A 19,952-nucleotide genomic window follows, 5' to 3' on the forward strand; every position below is an offset into this window, starting at 1 on the left:
ATGAAGGGATAGAGGACAATCCCAGCGATGACTGATAGACGAGGGCGCGGCGTTCGGCCGGGAGACATTGCGGCTGTAAACTGAGAAAATTACCGTTTAAAAAAGAAAATAATTAGACTAAAAAACAAGAACAAGTGTTCTTAATCTGTCAGAAAACAACTATTTGTGTTGTTAAACACCATCTGTGTACCGCTTCTTGACAAGACACACCTCAGCTGAACTCTGGCATCGTGTGTCTGAAGGTGAACGTGTCTGAGTTAGTTTTCTGGGTCACTTAGAGGACAGAGAAAGGAATAAGATGAGGGGGACAACTTGTTATTTTTGTTCAGACTGGTACAATCCAGGACACAGTGAGCTGGCACAGATACTTTTACAGACACGTAACAGCAGTCTAGCTCTGCGGTATAAAATGTCAGGGACTACAACTGCTTTTAAACCGTTATTGGTCCATAATGCACTGCCAGAGTGTGGTTTAAAACTTTCAGTATATCTTGTTTTTTTTGTTTTGTACACATGAATCAAATCATGAATGAGGTGAACAGTTGAGTTGTGAGCGCCACAACGAGGAGGCCAGATAGGAAGTTAGCGCGTTTCCCAGGCGCCGCTTGTGTTTTGACGTTTATTTTGGGTCAAACAAAACCCAGTTTGAGCAGGTTTAGAGTCTACGTTTGCTATAAATGCACCAAAATGTGTGTGTTTATGTGCTTATGTGTGACAAAGAGAGACACGTATGTGCATGAGAGGATCTACATGTGTTTGCTGCAGTGTCTGGTGACATCTGCTGTGTTGTTGGCTGGGAGCGGATCACAGCGGGATGCAGGAGCCTCAGACTAAAGGAGATGAAAGCCAAGGTCACAACCTGGACCAGTGGGACAAGTCACACAAACACAGAGTCACACATGCGAGCGTAAACAACATGCACAGACTGTATGCACAAAAACACACCGCAAACATATGTCTCTCTCTCTCTCTCTCTCTCTCGTGCACACACAACATGAGCAGCGCACAAGGACAAAAGAGGAAAGCGTGGACGGGACGAGAATAAAACAGAAAAAGGGATGAAACGATAACAGAACAGGAGGGAAACAAATGAACGAAAACGCAGCTAAATGTAAAAGATAACCGCACAGTTTATTCAACAGTTTAATTAAACACATGCATGTAAGCAAAAACACACAGAGATGGAAGATATGATGTATGCAATAAACTGATGCTTTAAGGCACATGTACAACAAAAAACATCAGTTTTAATGCACTTTGTGTCCACATAATCTAAATAAAATTACAATAAAAGAGAAAAAGTAATGAAACAAGACACGTTTTTTCCACATATCTAAATAAAATTAAAATAAAAGAGAAAAAGTAATGAAACAAGACACGTTTTTTCCACATATCTAAATAAAATTAAAATAAAAGAGAAAAAGTAATGAAACAAGACACGTTTTTTCCACATATCTAAATAAAATTAAAATAAAAGAGAAAAGGTAATGAAACAGATGCGTTTTTTCCAGATAATCTAAATAAAATTTCAATAAAAGAGAAAAAGTAATGAATTTTTCTCCCTTAAAACTATTCAAAATCTTCTAGATATTTCATCTAAAGTCCAGTAAAAGCAGAAATAAACCGTTACAGACACATAAGCAGACTGAATAGTCTCCCAAACAGCTCAGACAGTCACAGCCAGCCACGACACCTGCACAGAGACGCACACACAAACTCACGGCCACGGTAGCAGTTAGTCAGCAGATCAGCCATGTGACGGGGTGGTGTGGTGTGGATTAGGGGCCAGTAAGCCTATTAGGGCGACAGGAGGGACCACCCGGCCTCCACAGCCACCTACAACCCACAAATACACCGTCCTAAAACGTCGACTGACTGGACACCAGACAGATATACAGCTCCCCTAGACACAAGCCCAGTTTCTCACACACACTAAAGAAGAAACAGATACATGCGTGTTCTCGAGTAATACTTTGTGTGTGTGTGTGTGTGTGTGTGGATATGTTGCAGAAATTGTTACAAAAATGTGTGCATCTTGCTTCAATGCATTAAAATACATATATATTTTAATAAAAGCAGAAAATGGCAGCATTTAGAATTTTAATATTTATGTGTGTGTGTGTGTGTGTGTCTCTATGCGCTGTGTGTATGCTCTTGTGCAGGGAGGGATCTGCATGTGGGGGGTAATCACAAGCATCTGTCCTCTCTCCTCAGGGCAATTAATTAAATTAATTTGGGAAGCATGTGTGAATGTGTGATCCAATGCTAAGACCCTCTTGCCTTCTTACCACACACGCACGCACGCGCGCGCGCACGCACGCACGCACGCACGCACGCACACACACACGCACACACAGAGATCCTCCCTGCTTTTAAACTATATTTTCCAATCGGAAGCACATAAACAGGCCAGCTGAGTTCACTAAACTATTTAAGGAATAAGAAAAGAGCAAAGGTGGAAACTTTAGACGTGCACGCGAGCACAAATTAATCCCAATTTGTCGTCCACGGCACGGGAGAAACTTTGGGGATTTCATACTTCATACCAGCTTTTGTCACCTTTGCGTGAATAGCCGAGGGCTGAAATAATTGTGTTTTTCTTCCCCGAGGCCCAGTCGGCGCTCACAAGCCACTGGCCTACGTAATATGTTCCAGACAGAGGGATGGGAGGGGGTGGCATACACCGTGGCCAGGGGTACAATACGGAAAGCAGGCTTGTGTGTTCGGGAGGGTGTGTGTGAGGTGTCATGGTTTTCCACTGTGTGTGTCAGTATGTCAGAGTGTGACTGTGTTAGAGGGTGCAAGTGGGAGGTATGTGGGGTGGAAATGGACTTAATGGAGTTGGATGTGGTCCACAATAGACAGGACTTCACCGCAGACAGAAGACTGAAAGAGACAGACGGACGGAGGAGAAAAAAGATGAAGAGTAAAGGAAAGAAACGTCGAGGATTACGACTGAAGGGGTGAAGCATTATCATAAGCCATGTTGAAAATCCCAATATACGCGCCGCATACGGAAATCAAACTTTTGTATACACAACGCATTAAAGCCTGTTTTCACTGTGAAATGTGTCAGAAGACTCCAACATACATTTTTCACCGAACGTCAGCGGATTAATGCAATAAGTCATTTAGGCAACCTAAAGACTGACATTTTTGTTTAACTTTTCTATTTGCGACGGAGTAAATACATAATTATTTCTTTTGCACGTTTATTTTGCATTTGTACCTTTGCGTCTGGATTACTGTAATGCTTTGACGGCTGAGTTGGACCAGGACTCCCTGCAGCGCCTACAGAGCGTACAAAATGTTGCAGCCCACCTACTGACTAGAACAACCAGGTGTGAACACATCTCACTGCTTTCAGGTCATTTCTAATGTTTTACTGGTTGTTTTTAAGAGTTTTCACTTCAGGAGTCCATATTAGAACTCTGAACATGTTCTCTGACAGTAGGCTGTCACTAAAACCAGGCTAAAACCAGCTAAAACCAAGCTATAACTAGGCTAAAACCATGCTAAAACCAAGCTAAAACTAGACTAAAACTGGGCTAAAACCATGCTAAAACCAAGCTAAAACTAGACTAAAACCATGCTAAAACCAGGCTAAAACCAGGCTAAAACCATGCTAAAACTAGGCTAAAACCAGGCTAAAACCAGGCTAAAACCAGCTAAAACCAAGCTGAAACTAGGCTAAAACCAAGCTAAAACTAGTCTAAAACCCAGCTAAAACTAGGCTAAAACCCAGCTAAAACTAGGCTAAAACCAATTTCAAACTAGGCTAAAACCAGGCTAAAACTAAGCCAAAACCAGGCAAAAACCAAGCTAAAACCAGCTAAAACTAGGCTAAAACTAGGCTAAAACCAAACTAAAACTAGGCTAAGACCAGGCTAAAACCAAGCTAAAACTAGGCTAAGACCAGGCTAAAACCAAGCTAAAACTAGGCTAAAACCAGGCTAAAATTAGGCCAAGACCAGGCTCAAACTAGGCCAAGACCAAGCCAAGACCAGGCTAAAACTAGACTAAAACCATGCTAAAACTAGGCTAAAAGCAGGGATGAAAGAGCTTTTCTGTGGAAGAACCTAGACTGTGCAACAGTCTCCCTTTGCCCATCAGGACAGTTTAAGTCTAGGCTGAAATCCCACCTGACCATCAAATGCCACCACAATTTGATTTTACCTTGGTTTTAATTTATTGTTCATTTTATTTGTGTTTTATTTGTATCTGTTGACTACAGTTCATACCATGAAGCACTTTGGCCAACAGACGTTGCTTTTAATGTGCTATATGAACACATTTGGAATTTAATTGAAATAAAAGCAAGAAAAATTGTGTAATAAAGTGTGTAATATGTAAGAATTAGTAATAGCCAGCCAGCTGTGGAGTGTCATATTACAAATACAATAACCATCTTGTCTCCCTCATGTTACTTTACATTCATGTAGGACAAAATGAGATGGCATTAAAATACATTAGCATTGGAGGTGAGCCGATTCACTTCCCTTCGTTATTTGCAACACATTGAGTCAATCACAATTCAATGTTCAAAAATGATGATTTTTAATAATGAAAAGGTAGAAACTCAGCTGGAAAGTTTAGATGGGAAGTCCATCCCCCTAAAGTGTCAAACAGTAAGCAACAGAGATAGCAGGAAGCTAGCAGCGAGCTTGAGAGGGTCATGGCTGCAGCCTGGAGAATGAGGCGGCGCTGGAGATCCAACAATTTGATTGAATTAACCCTAACCCTAACCCAACCCCACGGCCATTTGACATCAAACCACACCCATTGGACATCCAACCCCGCCCCATATCCAGCCCCGCCCCATTCTCCAAGCTGCAGCTGAGGGTTATCCGCTAGCTTCGCAGCTACAGTAAACTGAGAGTGACATTTACTGATCAGATTTGTAAGTCATCCTTTGCAAACAGTTTTATGGACATGTAAACAGACCAAACTTACTGCAAATCTAAGTTGTTTGAAGCTAAAACAAAATAGAACAAACATGTGACGGCAGATCTGACATACTTGCTGTTAAGATGCAGGGTGTTTTTTGTGTGTGTGTTTTTAAAAAAAAAATTTTTTTTTATTATTATTAAAAAATAAATAAATAAAAAAAAAATGGAAAAATAAATAAATAAATAAAATAAAAAGATGCCAGATGTTGTGATCAAGGTCTGAGAGGCGTTGTTGTTCCTAATTATTGCTAACACTTTCTTTTTAACGATGCATTGAAAATCCTGATAATTGTTTGATAATGAAATTGTAGCAATCGAATCGTGAGGTACCTAAGATGGCACACAACCCCAACAAGCATGTCTTATAGGTGCTCCTGATGACTGTTTGGTGACTGTTCCGACAGAAACCTGAGGATGCTTTATGCTAACTTTCTTTGCAGGTTTAACAGATGGTTGTTTGATTGAACACTTATTTTCAATATCTTCTTTGTCTTCTTCTAACGCCCTTCTTTTCAGTGTCCAACCCCCCAAATTCAGCATTAAACACACACAAAAACATGCAAAGTGCCTGTTTTAATATTTAGCTTGTAAATGTTGGGCCCCTGTGAACACATGGTACAGGAAATCCTGTCCCAGCAACAAAAAGGTGACTTGCAACCATTCTACTTTATTCGAAATGTAGCTAATGCTTCACACTAGATTGTAAAAAGCTGCACTCCACGAGGATGTTTCAAAGTCAACATTTCTATTGTTGATATGCGTCAGAGAGGCTGAGAAGCCGTACAGATTTAAAAATCCCTTCCTTCCCTGGTGACATTCGTGTAATGCGAGGGAAAAATGTTGAAGTATGACTTGGAGGGTGAAAGATGGGAGGGGAGGGGGGCCAGCGTAGCGAGCTTTGGAGTCCGTATCGCTGTATATTCAATGTATTCAGACATGATAGCTTCTCACTTTAAATACAACAGTCCTCTGTGTGTCTGTGTGTGTTATTTAAATCCTCTCACAAAGCTTTGAAGATGAAGGAAGTTGGTCTCCAATCTCCAGCTTTAGCTGATATGCAAACGCGAGGAGAACGCACACAGACATACATACACACATTAACCCCCCCCACCACCACCACTACACACACACACACACACACACACACAAAAGAGCCCGTCAGCACAATGCCATCAAATATAGTCGTCCAATCTTTTGACTCTCAATTTGCCCACCTTTTTTTATAATATGTGCCTGCTTGAAAAAGGGTGAAAGGAAAGGGTAGCATGCAATTTAGAGATACTACTGTGCAGCCATTTTCAGCCTTCCACCTCTCTCTCCCCATCGCTTTCTCTTCTTCGCCCTCTCTCCATCTTTTGATTATGCGATTCGTCTTGGCAGACGAACAAATAGAGGAGAGAAAAAGGTAGTGTTTGACACCACCATTTTCAATGACAAAATACAATCTAGCCGGGGCCAGTAATTCAACGGAGAGGGATTAGCCTAGCGCAAGGTTGGGCCCCAAGATTAAGACGAAGCCAGAGCGCGGGGATCTTGAATTTCATCATCTTCGGCGCTCAGGCACAATGGCGTATTCTTCCCCTTTTCTCCTTTGCTGTCTGATGAGGGGTCAGGAGAACTCACCTCTCCTCTTCTTCTGTTCCTCCTATTAAGAGCAGCACTCACTGCTGCATTCATTCATGTGTCCTGACTTTGTATTAGCTTAGATACCTGAATGAGGGGGGAGAGAAGGGGTTGTGTGGGAGATTATGGACGCATAAATTCAGAAGGAGGAAAGAGTGATCAGATAAAATATGTTTAAATGATGTTGTTGCAAATGTACGGGAACATACAGGCCCACAGAGATGCTTTACCTACTGACATACATCCTGTGAACACACAAACAGAGCTGGCATAAGGAGCCAACATTTCACCACAGCTGCTTGAAAAAGGCTTTTCCTGTTGTTGGAGTAGACTGCCATCGTGTGGCCGGTTGTAATATCTACTAATCTTTACTTTTATTTGTGTGACATCAGAGTCCAGTAGCAGAAAATGTCATCTCCAAGGCCTCAGCTGAGCTTTTTCTAAGTTTTAATTCATTAATACAATAATCCTGAAAATTTAAAGCCTTTTTTTTTTTTTTGCTCCACTCGTTTTCTTTCTTAATTTTTGTTTTATTTAAACATATATTTCCAACCCTGTTAAGCAGAGTCAACATACAGATATGTTTTCCGGGACAGCCCAAGTTGTCACATTGGAGGGTAAAATTATGTGAAATTATTGTACCGATAGATGAAGCATCATAAAAGCCAGTGAAAAAAAGAATAAAGCTGAATTTACTACTGTCAACTTTGTGAAATAACACAGAGATTAGCAGGGACTAAGTCTTTTGTCACCCTCATATTCTTTCATGACTTGACTTTCAAGAAAAAAAACATTAGCATAGAGACAAACACAACAAAAACCTTTTACTTATTTTACATTTAGAGGTATTTATGCTACTCCCTTTTATTTAATCGCCTATTATCTTCAAACAAATCTATTTGTTTTTGGTGTTGCTGTGTGTCAAAATATGTGTTTCATTTCAGCCATAGATCTGTGTCTCTCCAACTCAGGGTTTAGTGATCATTTCACGGGATTGCCACATAATAAAACAGATCTAACCTACATTTATTATATTAAACAATAGATGCAGATATAAAGCTGCGTAATTACTAACTTCATTTTTTAACACATTAACGCATAAAGACCTGAATTAGTTAAATTTCTTTTCATTTGCTAATCTTTGGCAGCTGCTGGCTGAATATTACTGTTAATTTAAGCTGACCAAAATTTGAAAGTCTCCCTCATAATTTCTGGGTCAGTAGTGATCTTTTTATCATCCATTTACAATTTATTTAATAAATATTTTATTTATTTATATTTTATTGATGTATTATTTTATTTATTTAGGTTTTATTTGTACATTATCTTTATTATTTATTTATTAGGCCCGAGCACCTTGGCGGTGCGAAGGCCTATTGTATTTGCAGTGTTTATTATTTTTATTCGGACACTTCGCGTGCTTTTTTGGAGGCCTGAACGTGCTCGAAAACTCACCAAATTTTGCGTACCCCCCCAAGGGAATACGAAAAATTTGATATTTTGAGGTGCTCCAGAATGTTTGGGCGAAACTGAACGAGAGCGCCACCTATTTTAGGTGCCCCGCCACTGCATGTCGTTAATCTTTATGAAAATTCATACACATGATCTACATGCTAGGGCGAACAAAAAATCCTCTTAATGTCATGGTGAAATGTCGACAGGAAGGCGGCCATTTTAGGTCAAAGTCAATATTTTGGCGTTTTAGCACCTCGCATTTTAACGAACTCGTCCTAGGGCTTTTATCCCACTGAGCCACAAATTGCTCAGGATGTTCAGGAGGCATGTGTGATTCAATGTTGTGTTATTTCTTCTAATAGTTGACTTAGTTTACGAGGGGCGGGGCCTCAAAGTTTGATGTCTCGCCATGAAAAATTAAACGGATATAACTCCCACATAAAGCAACATTTCTGCACCACATTTGCTAGATATGATGGCAGTCCCCTCCTACAGAGTTCTATATGTCAATATTTTGATTATGAAATAGCCACGCCCCCTGGAGGTCAAAAGTGTTGTTTTTTGCTCACACACCCATAACTCTGGCTTGGTGGACACCACATGGCCCAAATTCACTCAGGCATCACAAAACATGTTGGTGAAGAGATCTGATAAAGGACGTTGCTCTACGCTGCACGGCGTGCCCGTGACGCCATGGCGAAGTTCCATGCGGCGGCGTGACATCATAAATCACTATGAAATTCTCAATTTTGATCTGATCACCCTAAAACTTATAGGGATTAATAAGGGATCAGTCCTGAACAGATTAATGTGACCATTGCTGGTGTAGACCTAAGCCCCGCCCACTTACAACAGGAAGTGGTTTTTTCCACGTTTGAGCGTCATGCTTCTAAGCAAATGGTCCAAAACACTTGAGCCTCCTCCAAAACATGTCAAACCCTTTCATGATGCCACAATAAAAACCTCAAGTCGCTACGCTAAACGGGACATGGCGAATGGCGGTCCAACGCCATGAAACAGGAAGTACCTGTGACCAAGCCATGGAACCTTGGACCGCCACCATACTTGCCATGACTGATGACAGTAAGGCCCTGAACTAAGCCCCATTGAAACATTATGGAATAAATGGAGCATGTCTCCATAGCGCCCCCTACAATATTTCAATCAATCAGCCCCGCCCACTACATTGATCGACATGGATAAAATTCAGCACAGTTGGAGAACCTGCCAGTACCTTCAAAAAAGTCTCTTGGACATATGGGCCAAAACCAACAGGAAGTCGGCCATTTTGAAAAAGGTGCCATTTTTGGGGTCATTTCTTTGCCATGCATTTTAAACAACTCCTCCTAGGGATATTGTCCAACTGACACCCAACTTGCACAGGATGCTCAGGAGGCATGTGTGATGTAAAGTTGTGTTATTTCTTCTAATAGAAGATTTAGTTTAGGAGGGGCGGGCCCTCAAAGTTTTATGTCTCATTAACAATGACTTATTGCTAAAACTCCTACATAAAACAACATATCAGCACAGGAATCGACACATTTGATGCCAGTCCCATGATGAACAAAATCTGCAATGCAATAATGGGACTATGAATTAGCCCCACCCCTTGGCAACAAGAAGTGTCTGATATCATGAACCAGGAAGTACCTGTAACAAAGCCATGAAACCTTTGATCTTCACCATACTTGCCATGAGTCATGAAAGTTATGCCCTTAATAGAGTAAAATTAAAATATAGTGGAGAAGATAGTAAATGGCTCCATAGCGCCCCCTACAATATTTTAATTAATCAGCCCCGCCCACTACATTGACTGACATGGATATGATTCGGGAAACTTGTAGACCCTCCCAGTACCTTAAAAAAAGTCTCTTGGACATATGGGCTAAATCCAACAGGAAGTCGGCCATTTTGAAAAGGGTGCCATTTTTGGGGTCATTTCTGTCATTTTCTTTGCCATGCATTTGGAGGAACTTGTCCTAAGAATTTTGTCCAACTTTAACCCAAATGAGTCAGGATGCTCAAGAGGCATGTGTGATTAAAAGTTGTGCTATTTCTTTTAATAGGGGATATCGTTTAGGAGAGGCGGGGCAGCAAAGCAGATGTGATGCAATGAAAAGGAAAACTGACATAACTCCCACAAAAAACAACCAACCTGCACCAAATTTGCTACAGATGATGCCAGTCATATCCTTCACATTTCTGTATGTCAATAATTAGATTATAAATTAGCCCCGCCCCTTGGTGACAGGAAGTGACCGTTCATAAGGTCTAAATGGCCTGAAGTGCAGTCTGGCTGCACTTTAGGTTGAGAGAGGCATGGGAAGGATGTTGCCAGGGGAGGCGGTGGCATTATGCCGAGTGGCGCCATGGTGCGAGGGCCTATATCACCGCTTGCGGTTTTAATATTTTATTTATGTTTTATTTATATATTATTGTTTATTTATATTTTATTTATGTATTATTATTTTATTTATATTTTTAATATTGTATTATTATTTTATTATTGCAGAAATGCGATAAAATAATAGTGGATTTGCAATATTGTCTCTGTGAATAAACAGTAAATCATGTGGCCGGACTGAAAACCTCCTGGATGGGAAACAAATGCCTGGTAAACCTCTGTGGATCGGCTAAAGGGTAAACTATCCACAGTTCACCCCACACAGTTACACACTACTGTTCCTGAGAGATTCGCTGCTAAATAAGTGAAAGCACTTCGGGTCGCTTGCAGAGTTTTAAGGCTTATTATATTTCTTTTTACATTTCAACCTACTAGTGCACATTAGTAGAATATTACTAAATGAAATAATAACACTAATGTCTGAAGAATTTAGTGACTTTGTCCTAAAAGTTCCCAGTTGGAAGTGAAATCCCATGTTCCCCCTGTATGGGAGGCAAACATCAGGCGGAAACCCTGAGTGTGTGGAAGGTGTAAGGTTGCCCTCTCCCTCCCCATCATTCTCCATTCCTGCCATCAGGAGACTGGTTTGCTTTGATCTTTCCGTCATTAGTCAGGTATGTGGAGACACAGGCAAACCCACAAACTTGTCTTTTTTTTTTTTGTTCTGTCATTCTTGCTCTCTCCCACGCTCTGGCCAGAAAACACTGGCTGACCTGCTTGTCTTCTTAACTCTCTGTCAAAAAAGAAAGGTGGAGCTGTGTTTGCTGTCATTCCTTTGAGTTTGATGTGTACAAAAAGTGACAACCAGCTCACCAACCATTTTTTCCCACCAACATTCTTTCAGGGGGGGAGAAATGGGCAGGGAAGTCTTGGGTGGGAGGTCAGGGGTTCTAGCTGATCTCTAGTGTGCATCCTCTTTCTGCAGACACGTCACGACATTTGGAAGTAGTTTTAGTAATTACTCATTTGGCATGTATCCTGCTGGTAAATTTCATTTTAGAGATTTAATAGCTCTTAAAACATCACAACAGAAAGCCAATCCTTATGTAAACTACAATAACTCTGTTAACTAAAGAGGGGAATAAATGAATAAACGTCAACCCGTGTGTCAGCTACATGTACTTCTTATAATTACAACGGTTTATGCGGATGAAAGAGTTGATTTAGTCAGTTTTATTTGGCAAAAACAGTGTGCGTAAAAAGATGGACGCAGCATATAGAAAGTGGTGTGACGATCCATCAAGAAGTAGATATACGCTCTATTTTTTCTATTTTTGTTTTAAAAACAGAAAAAAAAGAAGCCCAGAATAACATTGTTTTAAGACTTTATTTAGTTTATCCCAAAAATCCATCAATATACAGTTGTGCTCATATGTATTCATCCCCTTTCATTAAAGAAAAGGCTGAATTTACAACAGTCAAATAACTGGAGACTTAAAAAAAGAACAATAACTAAAAATTTGCAAAAATATAATTTAGTAATATAAGACACTGTTTTTTCATTTGATTGAGTTGAAGAAAGAAAGAAAAAACAAAAACAAATTAGAGACTTTTCTGTTGAACAGTGGGACAAAATACCTGTCAACAGGTGCAGAAGTCTGACTGAGAGGAACAGAAAACACCTGACTGGAGCGGAAACATTAAAGGATTGTTCAACTAAATATTACTTTATGAGTGATGTAATATGTAATAAATTATCTTATTTGTTTGCTTTTAAAAAAAAAAAAAATTTCTATTGAACCAGAATTAGAAAATAATGTAATGATTTTCATAAAATCATTATTTATTATTACTTTAGTCAATTTCAGCTTATTTTACAGGCAGCTGTTTTATTCTTTCTTTAATAAAAGGGGATGAATACATATGAGCACAACTGTATAATATATTTGCTCACTGTCACATAATTTCTGCTCTTTGTTTTCAAATGACTAAACCAGTACCGGCACACAGACTACTAAGAGACAGGCTCATAGACATATATCTGTATTATGTCTATGTGCAAGCTAAAGTTAACGCAGCTGTTGTGTGTGTAGCATTAGCTGAGCTGCTGGGCGACGTAGCTACATGTGTAGGAAGGTTTGCAACTCTAAAAGCAGCGTCACAGGGGGTTTGGAGGAATGTATTCTCAATGCTGACTGAAAAAGAAGTGTGTATACTCCGTGGACTATCCTGGATTACACCACTGCATGTGGGGCTCTGAAAAGCTAAATGGAAGCTTGGTGGGGGATTCCCACCCTCTCCATCTTGGCAGTGTTACGTAGTCGTCGCTCCAGGAAAACAGAAAAACGGGAAAAGAAGTGGAGCTGAGATGGGGGGTGGATGATTGACAGCCATGAAATTCCCAGCTGTCTGTAGCTAAGAGCTAACTGAGCTAATGGGAGCTAACTAGCTAACAGAGGTGCTACCATAGACATCATATACATAGAAGCTGCATCGTATCACGCTGTCTATACAAGCCGAGGTCTCATCGCGCCTCCATCTCGGATGGGTCTCCATGCGCCTCCAACGCATTTATTTATTTATAAGGTGTAAGGTCCAACCACAACAATAACTTCACCAATTTTTACCTGATTTTTCTCACAGTTTGGTTTGTTACAAAGGACAGATATAATGTTATGATACAGATCACTGTAAAATATTAAAACAACATGCTTTTATGCTAAAATATTTTTTATAATGTCATTTAACTAAGACATGAGGTAGCTTCAACATAAAAAAAATTTATAAATGAATTTAATACTAACATGTTTGATTTTTGTTTATTGATGCATTTGGATTTATATATCTATTTTTATCTGGCTAAATAAATTTATTATTCAACCTTGTGAAATGTAATTCCTCACAATCTGCTTTCAATATTTCGCCAGTTATTGCAACCATATGTTGAACAAAATACAGGAATACTTGCTGCTTTCTCTTGACTATGGTTGACTCTTTTTTTTTTTTTTTTTTACATTTATTAATTTATCAAAATAGAGATACAGTTGTACAAAGTCTGAAAATAAAGTATTGTATCAAAACTGTGCAATTCAGAAGTCACCCAGAAAAACACTCGGAGAACGCGGACCTCCGCCAAGGCCTTTAAAAAGTTCCTGGATCCAAAATCAAACCAGTTCTTCCTTTTTCGTCCTGAAAATTTCATGAGAATCCGTCTAAAACTTTTTAAGTTATTTTGAACACAAACAGATAAACAAATAAAGCCGGTAAAAACATAACCTCCTTGGCGGAGGTAATTATGCTACCATGTAAAACTCTCTTTGTGAAACATATTTTTCCATAAAACACATCATAGGAGTAAAATGTATCATCTGCATTTAGTAGATTATTCACTGTGTTAACATTATTTATAAACCAATTATGAAAAGTGTTTTGTTTGTGTGTAATTTATACGCGTTGTTCCACAGAAAACAGTAATGTGGGGAAACTACGTTGACTCTGCAGCAAGACTCAAAAGTGGAGACCCATCCAAGAAGTTATGCTAAACACCAAAATAAAAAAGTAACATCTAAACGGATGAGTTTAAACCCCACCAGGCTGTAAACATGAGTCTGCATGAAAACACATCATCTCCACAGAGTTTTCACTGCAACATGAGCATCAGCGAAGCCTCGCATTTTAACTCATAAGCAAAGTTCAACGTCCCTGCTGGAGAAACACCACTTCACAAAACTCACCCTTTCAGTTTGAATCCATTTTTTTTTATACATATACTATCTAATCTTTTTATTTCAGAAAATACAAATAAATAAAATATAATTCAATCGAAAGGAACTAATAATATTTAACTTAATTATAAACTTTTCATGCATGCCTAAATAATAACGGCAGAAAAAGAAACACAAATTTCATCCAATTTGTCTTTATCACTGTGTCACATGTCCGCAAAACAATAAAGAATAGATAGATACACGTATGTGAGCAAAGGTACCGGCTAAAATGTATGTTATTCATTCTTTTTTTCTAACCCACACAATGTGGCACTTTGGTCTACATTGTTGTTTTTAAAGTGCGTAATAAATAAAGTTGTTGTATTGTAAAACAGCTGAGGATGCTGTTGGTTTAATATGTACTAATAACAAGCAGAGCTCCAATCCAGTGGTGGAAAGTGAACTTAATACAGCTTTACACGAATATTCAGCTAAAAAGTAGGATCGGGACTAGATGTATACGCATATATTTATTCTTTTCCATTTTGTTACTCTGTTGATAATATCAATTCAACATGTTGTTGTGATGACTGTAACTTATATAACTTGAGTGCCAAAAAAAAAAAAAAAGTATGATCAGACATAAAAAAAAAACCCCACAACTATATCGAGCTAAAATGTAAAAAGTTGTGACCCACAAATTTTATTATTGTTTTTTAATCAGATATGGTTTATATAAATGTGTGAAGATAGCAGCTGCTCGTTAAAATCCAGGCTGTTACAATCACAAACCTTGATATGAATTTTTTTTTTAGTTAGAAATTAGTTCTAATTTAAAAATAAAAAAAAAGAAACTGTGGCAAACAGAATGCAGTGATGTTGTCATCTCAGCATGTAGTAACATAACCTGACCACATGGAGGCAGAATCTGCACATGAAAACAGCTGATTATACACTCAGATATTAAATATGAAAAGACTGAGATGAAGTGGGACTTACAGCTCTATGATGCTTTAAAAGTTGTAATAAAAGGTCATTCCTTTATGAACCTCATCCACATGTTTCCCACAGTTTTTAATATAAAAAAAAAACACTCAGTAAACAATGGAAGACAGTGACAGCTAAAGACTTTAAAGGGTGACAACACTCACGTTCTCTATGACAAATGTCCACTCTTTGTCTTCAAACTCCTCTGCATGGGGATCCTGCAAAGACAGAAAATCATTCATTAGTTTAAAATCTTTTTTTTCCCCATCAGGAATCCTGACCAGCTTTTCCAGTGCTCCGTTCACCCACTGACCTGGTTTGACTGTCCCGTTTCCCTTCTTACAAAGGCATTACCAGGTGACTTTAAACCGCTCCAGGTTGAGCCACTAACTCCCTGAGATAAATGTGATTTGTGCTGAACACTCATATCAGAAAACATCAATAACTTTGATGTTTTCTGGTGACAGTTTTGATTTCCTCTGCTTCCTTTAAAATTCACACAAGTTTATATCTTCACAGCTGTTCTTAAACACAGAAATACATTTAAATATTACACAATAATCCAAACATGAGTGTAATTTTTTATCCTTTCACAGACAGAAAGTCATGATTAGGGGAAAAAAAAAATAAAAGAAAAGCACTAAAAACATATAGAGGGTGTTTCCTAAACTTCACCATTTCACCAACATGGCTTCGACACGCCAGCGGAGCGCGTCACAGCCATCCATCTCCATTCTCTGCTGTACTTTTGTACTTCTGGGAAACATAAGTTCCAGGCACAGCTATTCTCTGCCTCTCTGGTCATTAGCATGTTTTAACATTAACAGAGACCTGTTTTCACCGTCTGTCCCTCTGCAACCCAAACAACTCTGCACACTCTGCACATTACAAACACAACATTCATAAAACCACACAAGTCAAATAAAATCAATGAAAACATGCCAGGCTTGACTAAATGCAAAATTCTGGTAAGATACTGTCATGTTGCAGACTTCCCACTAAGCACTGGACCATAACAACTACCCACGCTGCAGATTTGTCTGCTTGGACCAGTTCTGTCTGCAAGATGAACAGCTGGTTCTGCAGCTACTTAAGCTATTCTTTAATCGTAATATTTTCCTGTCTTTGACAAAGTTCAGCTGAAGCTGCCGGGTGTTACACATCTCCCCGCTGTACATGCTGCAACGCTGCTGAGCTCAGCTGTTCCCAGTGCCGGGCTCCGAGCCAGACGGGGAAATGAGAATATCCTGAAATGACCGGCTTTCAGCTTCAGTCAATACACCCAGGTCACATCTAAAGTGGAAGTTAGCAGGTAGATAGCAGACGTTATTTTAAAGGGCTCAGTTTAAAACCACTCCAGGTTGCATGAAGTGACACAGATTTCAGTACAAGGCTGAGTTTCCCGACTTCAACACAATAAAACTAGAAAAACACTTTAAACAAACTCAGGCAAGTTAAGATGCATGTGACACGAAGTGACAAACTCTTCTGATAGTTGCCAACTTTAAGCCTTTTTGTTGTCCCCATAGGCCCATGCCCACTTGGGGCCTACGTAGGGAAAACACCAGCAGTCTGGACATGAAACAAAATGTACATAAAAGCCACGTAGTTACACTACAGTGTCTAGTGCATTGCTAGTGATACCACTGGTATCAAACCAAACTCTTCTGATAGTTGCCAACTTTAAGCCTTTTTGTTGTCAAAAACCAGTCCTAAATGCTGCAAACGTTTGAAGAAAACGTGGTGAAATCCAACAGCATGAGCCGTTCCTTAACCAGAACAACTGGACTAAAACCATTCCTCTTGCAAACTTCTTCACATATTTGTATTTCTTGGAGCTGAAATAGTTTGTTGATGTGCTTCGGTTCGTCTCTGCGCCCCTTGATCCATCTTCTCTCAAAACATGAAGCAAATGAAAATATGAACCCAGCAGGAATGCTGGTTGTTGCCAACAATGTTTCTGTGCAAGACGTTCCCTCTCTGCTTTACAGCAGGAAGAGCAGCACAGCATAGATGTCAAATCATACAAGCGACGCTGAAGTTGTAGTTGGTTATAATGTATTATATGTTTTATGTTTTTGGACCCCCTCGAAAACGTGATGGTACATCGCAAGGGGCATTCCATAAAATAAATGAATAAACAAATAAAGTAAAAGGGGAAATGTATCTTAAATGACGTAAAATACCATCACATATTTAGCTGAGAACCATCTCCAGTAAAGAGAGTTGACCAACTGGTGAGCTTTACTAAGTCCAGCTTTTAAACTCAGCCAATCACAGGGCAGCATTTAATGTATTTTGGCACGTAGACGTGATCAACACGGCTTGCTGATGTTCAAACTGAGCGTCAGACGGTGGAGGAGGAAGGTGGTGTTTTAGAGGTGGACTTGGGATTGAAGGACCGAGGTTCAAAACGTCCAGACTGGTGACGAATGTTGGCCCCTGAGCACGACCCTTGAACCCCTTGGCGCTGGAATCTGGCGACCCACTACCATACTGTAACAGAGAAAGAATCTCCCTCCACGATTAATAAGCTTTAATCTAAATGACTGAACATGGCTGTTAGTGCCAGACGGGCTGGTCTGAGTCTGTCAGACGGCTCATCTACTGAGACATATGCACGGCCATCTTTACAGTTTATAGAGAATGGTTGGGGTGGGGAATCAAATCGATAAAATCAAATATCAGGATTTTTTGCTTTGCAATTTTAAAATATATTTTTTTGTTAAAAAAAATCTTTTTTTTAAAAATAAATACTAATAATCTATAATAAAATTTGTCATTTTTATTGTTCTTTTTACTTGTCTTTTTGGGCATTTGATGGTCTGGTTACTGTGTTGATTTTTTCCCTCAGTGGAATCAAGAAAAATGACGAGCAAAAAAATTTGGTTTTTTTTTTTTTTACTTCTTTTTTTTTTGTTTTTAATCTACAAAAATCAGTAATATCAAAGAATCGTGAGAATTGCAATTTATATCGAATTCACACCCAACAAATTGGAATCGAATCAGGACAAAAGCAGCCCGAGAGAGCTGTGTATGAAAAAAGGAGAAAATATCCAGCGAGCAGCAGTTGTCTGGACCGAAAGGTCTTCCTGATGTCAGAGGAGAGACTGGACAGACTGGTTGGAGATGACAGAAAGACGACATGAACTCCAATCAGCACCAGTTCCAACCAAGATCTGCAGAACATCATCTCTGAACACACAACACATCCAGTCTGGAAGCAGATGGTCTCCAGCAGCAGAAGACCACAGCGGGTTCCCTCCTGTCAGTAAGAACAGGAAACTGAGGCTACAATTCACACAGACTCACCAGAACTGGACAATAGAAGATGGAGAAACGTTGTTGGTCTGATGAGTCTCCAGTTCAGCTCCACATTCACATGGTAGGATCAGACTCTGCTGGAAGCATCATGACAACATGGATCCATCCTGCCATAAAGGCTCCATGCCATCCTGTAACGGCCTTTATGACCACTCAGTACCACACAGAGCAGCTTTGGGATGTGGTGGAACGGGAGATTCTCATCATGAATCTGCAGTAACTGTGAATTAATCATGTCAACATGGAGCGAAATCTCCAAGGAATGTTTCAGACACTTTGTTGAATTTATGCCACCAAGAATCAAGGCGGTTCTGAAGGGAAAAATGGGGTCAAACCAGGTGCTGGAAAGGTGTTAATCAAACCTGCATTTTAGTCTTTAATTCATTTCTGTTCTAGTTGTAACGATCAATGAAAGCTGCACAGACATCCCGCTTCTAAACTGTGTTATTTGACTTGAGCATTACCCAACAACAGTGAATGAACTTTGCCTTCAGCAGGTTAGCTCAGTGTTACGTTACAAAAACAGCCTCATCGCTTTTTTTCTTGGACAGGACCTGAGAGATAATCTGTGCACACAGTGGTTCCAATCAAGTAAAACAAATCCTCATGAAAGCAGATACTACTGCATGTTTTCACAAATGTCTGCAGACAAAGTCACAAGACATGCCTCTGCAACTTCCATTTATGAGTCAGCGCCAGGGCTTTCCGTCAAACGTTCCAGCACATAATCGTTTGTTCATAATGTACCTGTGACATCAGGGAAATGTAAAAAAAAAAAGCTGCCCACCTCCACACACCAGGTATGTGGATATTTGTGCGTGGAGGCCTGGTTAAGGCAAAGAGATGTAACCGGACACTAAGCAGCGAGCTTGCCTGTCAGCACAGAGGCTCCAGCATGTTTAAGTAAGCCAGTCACTGTGACAGAGACGTGAACAGAGTGTTATCGACAACAGTATTACTACAAGTACGCAGCTGACAAAGAGATATAAACAGTGTGAAAAAAATAAACAATAAATCAGGACTAACACACAGCGATCAACCCTCTGAAACAGACCTTGAAAAGAGTGACTGTGATCTCGATGTTTTCTGGAACGGGCCACACCACGACTCCTCTGTAGGGATTTTTGATGCCAGGCTGCCAACTGTGGGACTACAAGACAGGAAGAGAAAGAAAACACTGAGACGTGACAATATTTAATCGTTTTTGTTTCAGACTCAAACATCTGAAAAACAAACCTTTGAGGATTTCCGCCGACTTCTACGTGTCCAAACCACCACCAGCTTGTCGGGTTGCCTGCGAACAAGGAGGAAGAGAAAAGATAAAAGATTAGTAAAAAACAAAAAAAGAACTAATTCACTCATCAACCTGACTTCAAAAACGCTTTATTATACATGTCATAATGAGAAACTGCGTCTTAATGTTGCAACACATGCAGATAAACAAGCACAAGCACACACAACCGCACAGTCTCATGTTATGAATAAATCATGACGGGACAACTGACCCCTGGCTTGCTCTCTGTGGACTGTGGTATGCACAACAGGGCACGTACCATGCATGCA

General features: G+C 39.7%; 1 protein-coding gene across 1 annotated transcript in view; it reads right to left on the reverse strand.

The window, feature by feature from the left end:
* The window catches only part of ehbp1 (EH domain binding protein 1), a 201,048-nt gene that overhangs the window by 157,991 nt on the left and 23,105 nt on the right, over positions 1-19,952 (reverse strand). Inside the window, exons 3-5 of the mRNA XM_079249296.1 lie at positions 19,626-19,683; positions 19,444-19,539; positions 15,230-15,283 (exon numbers count right to left, since the gene is read on the reverse strand). Of these exons, the coding sequence (XP_079105422.1) occupies positions 15,230-15,283; positions 19,444-19,539; positions 19,626-19,683 (208 nt within the window). The remainder of the gene's footprint in view (positions 1-15,229; positions 15,284-19,443; positions 19,540-19,625; positions 19,684-19,952) is intronic.

The sequence above is a fragment of the Telmatherina bonti genome, assembly GCF_933228915.1.
Source record: "Telmatherina bonti genome assembly, chromosome: 11".
Classification (NCBI taxonomy): domain Eukaryota; kingdom Metazoa; phylum Chordata; class Actinopteri; order Atheriniformes; family Telmatherinidae; genus Telmatherina; species Telmatherina bonti.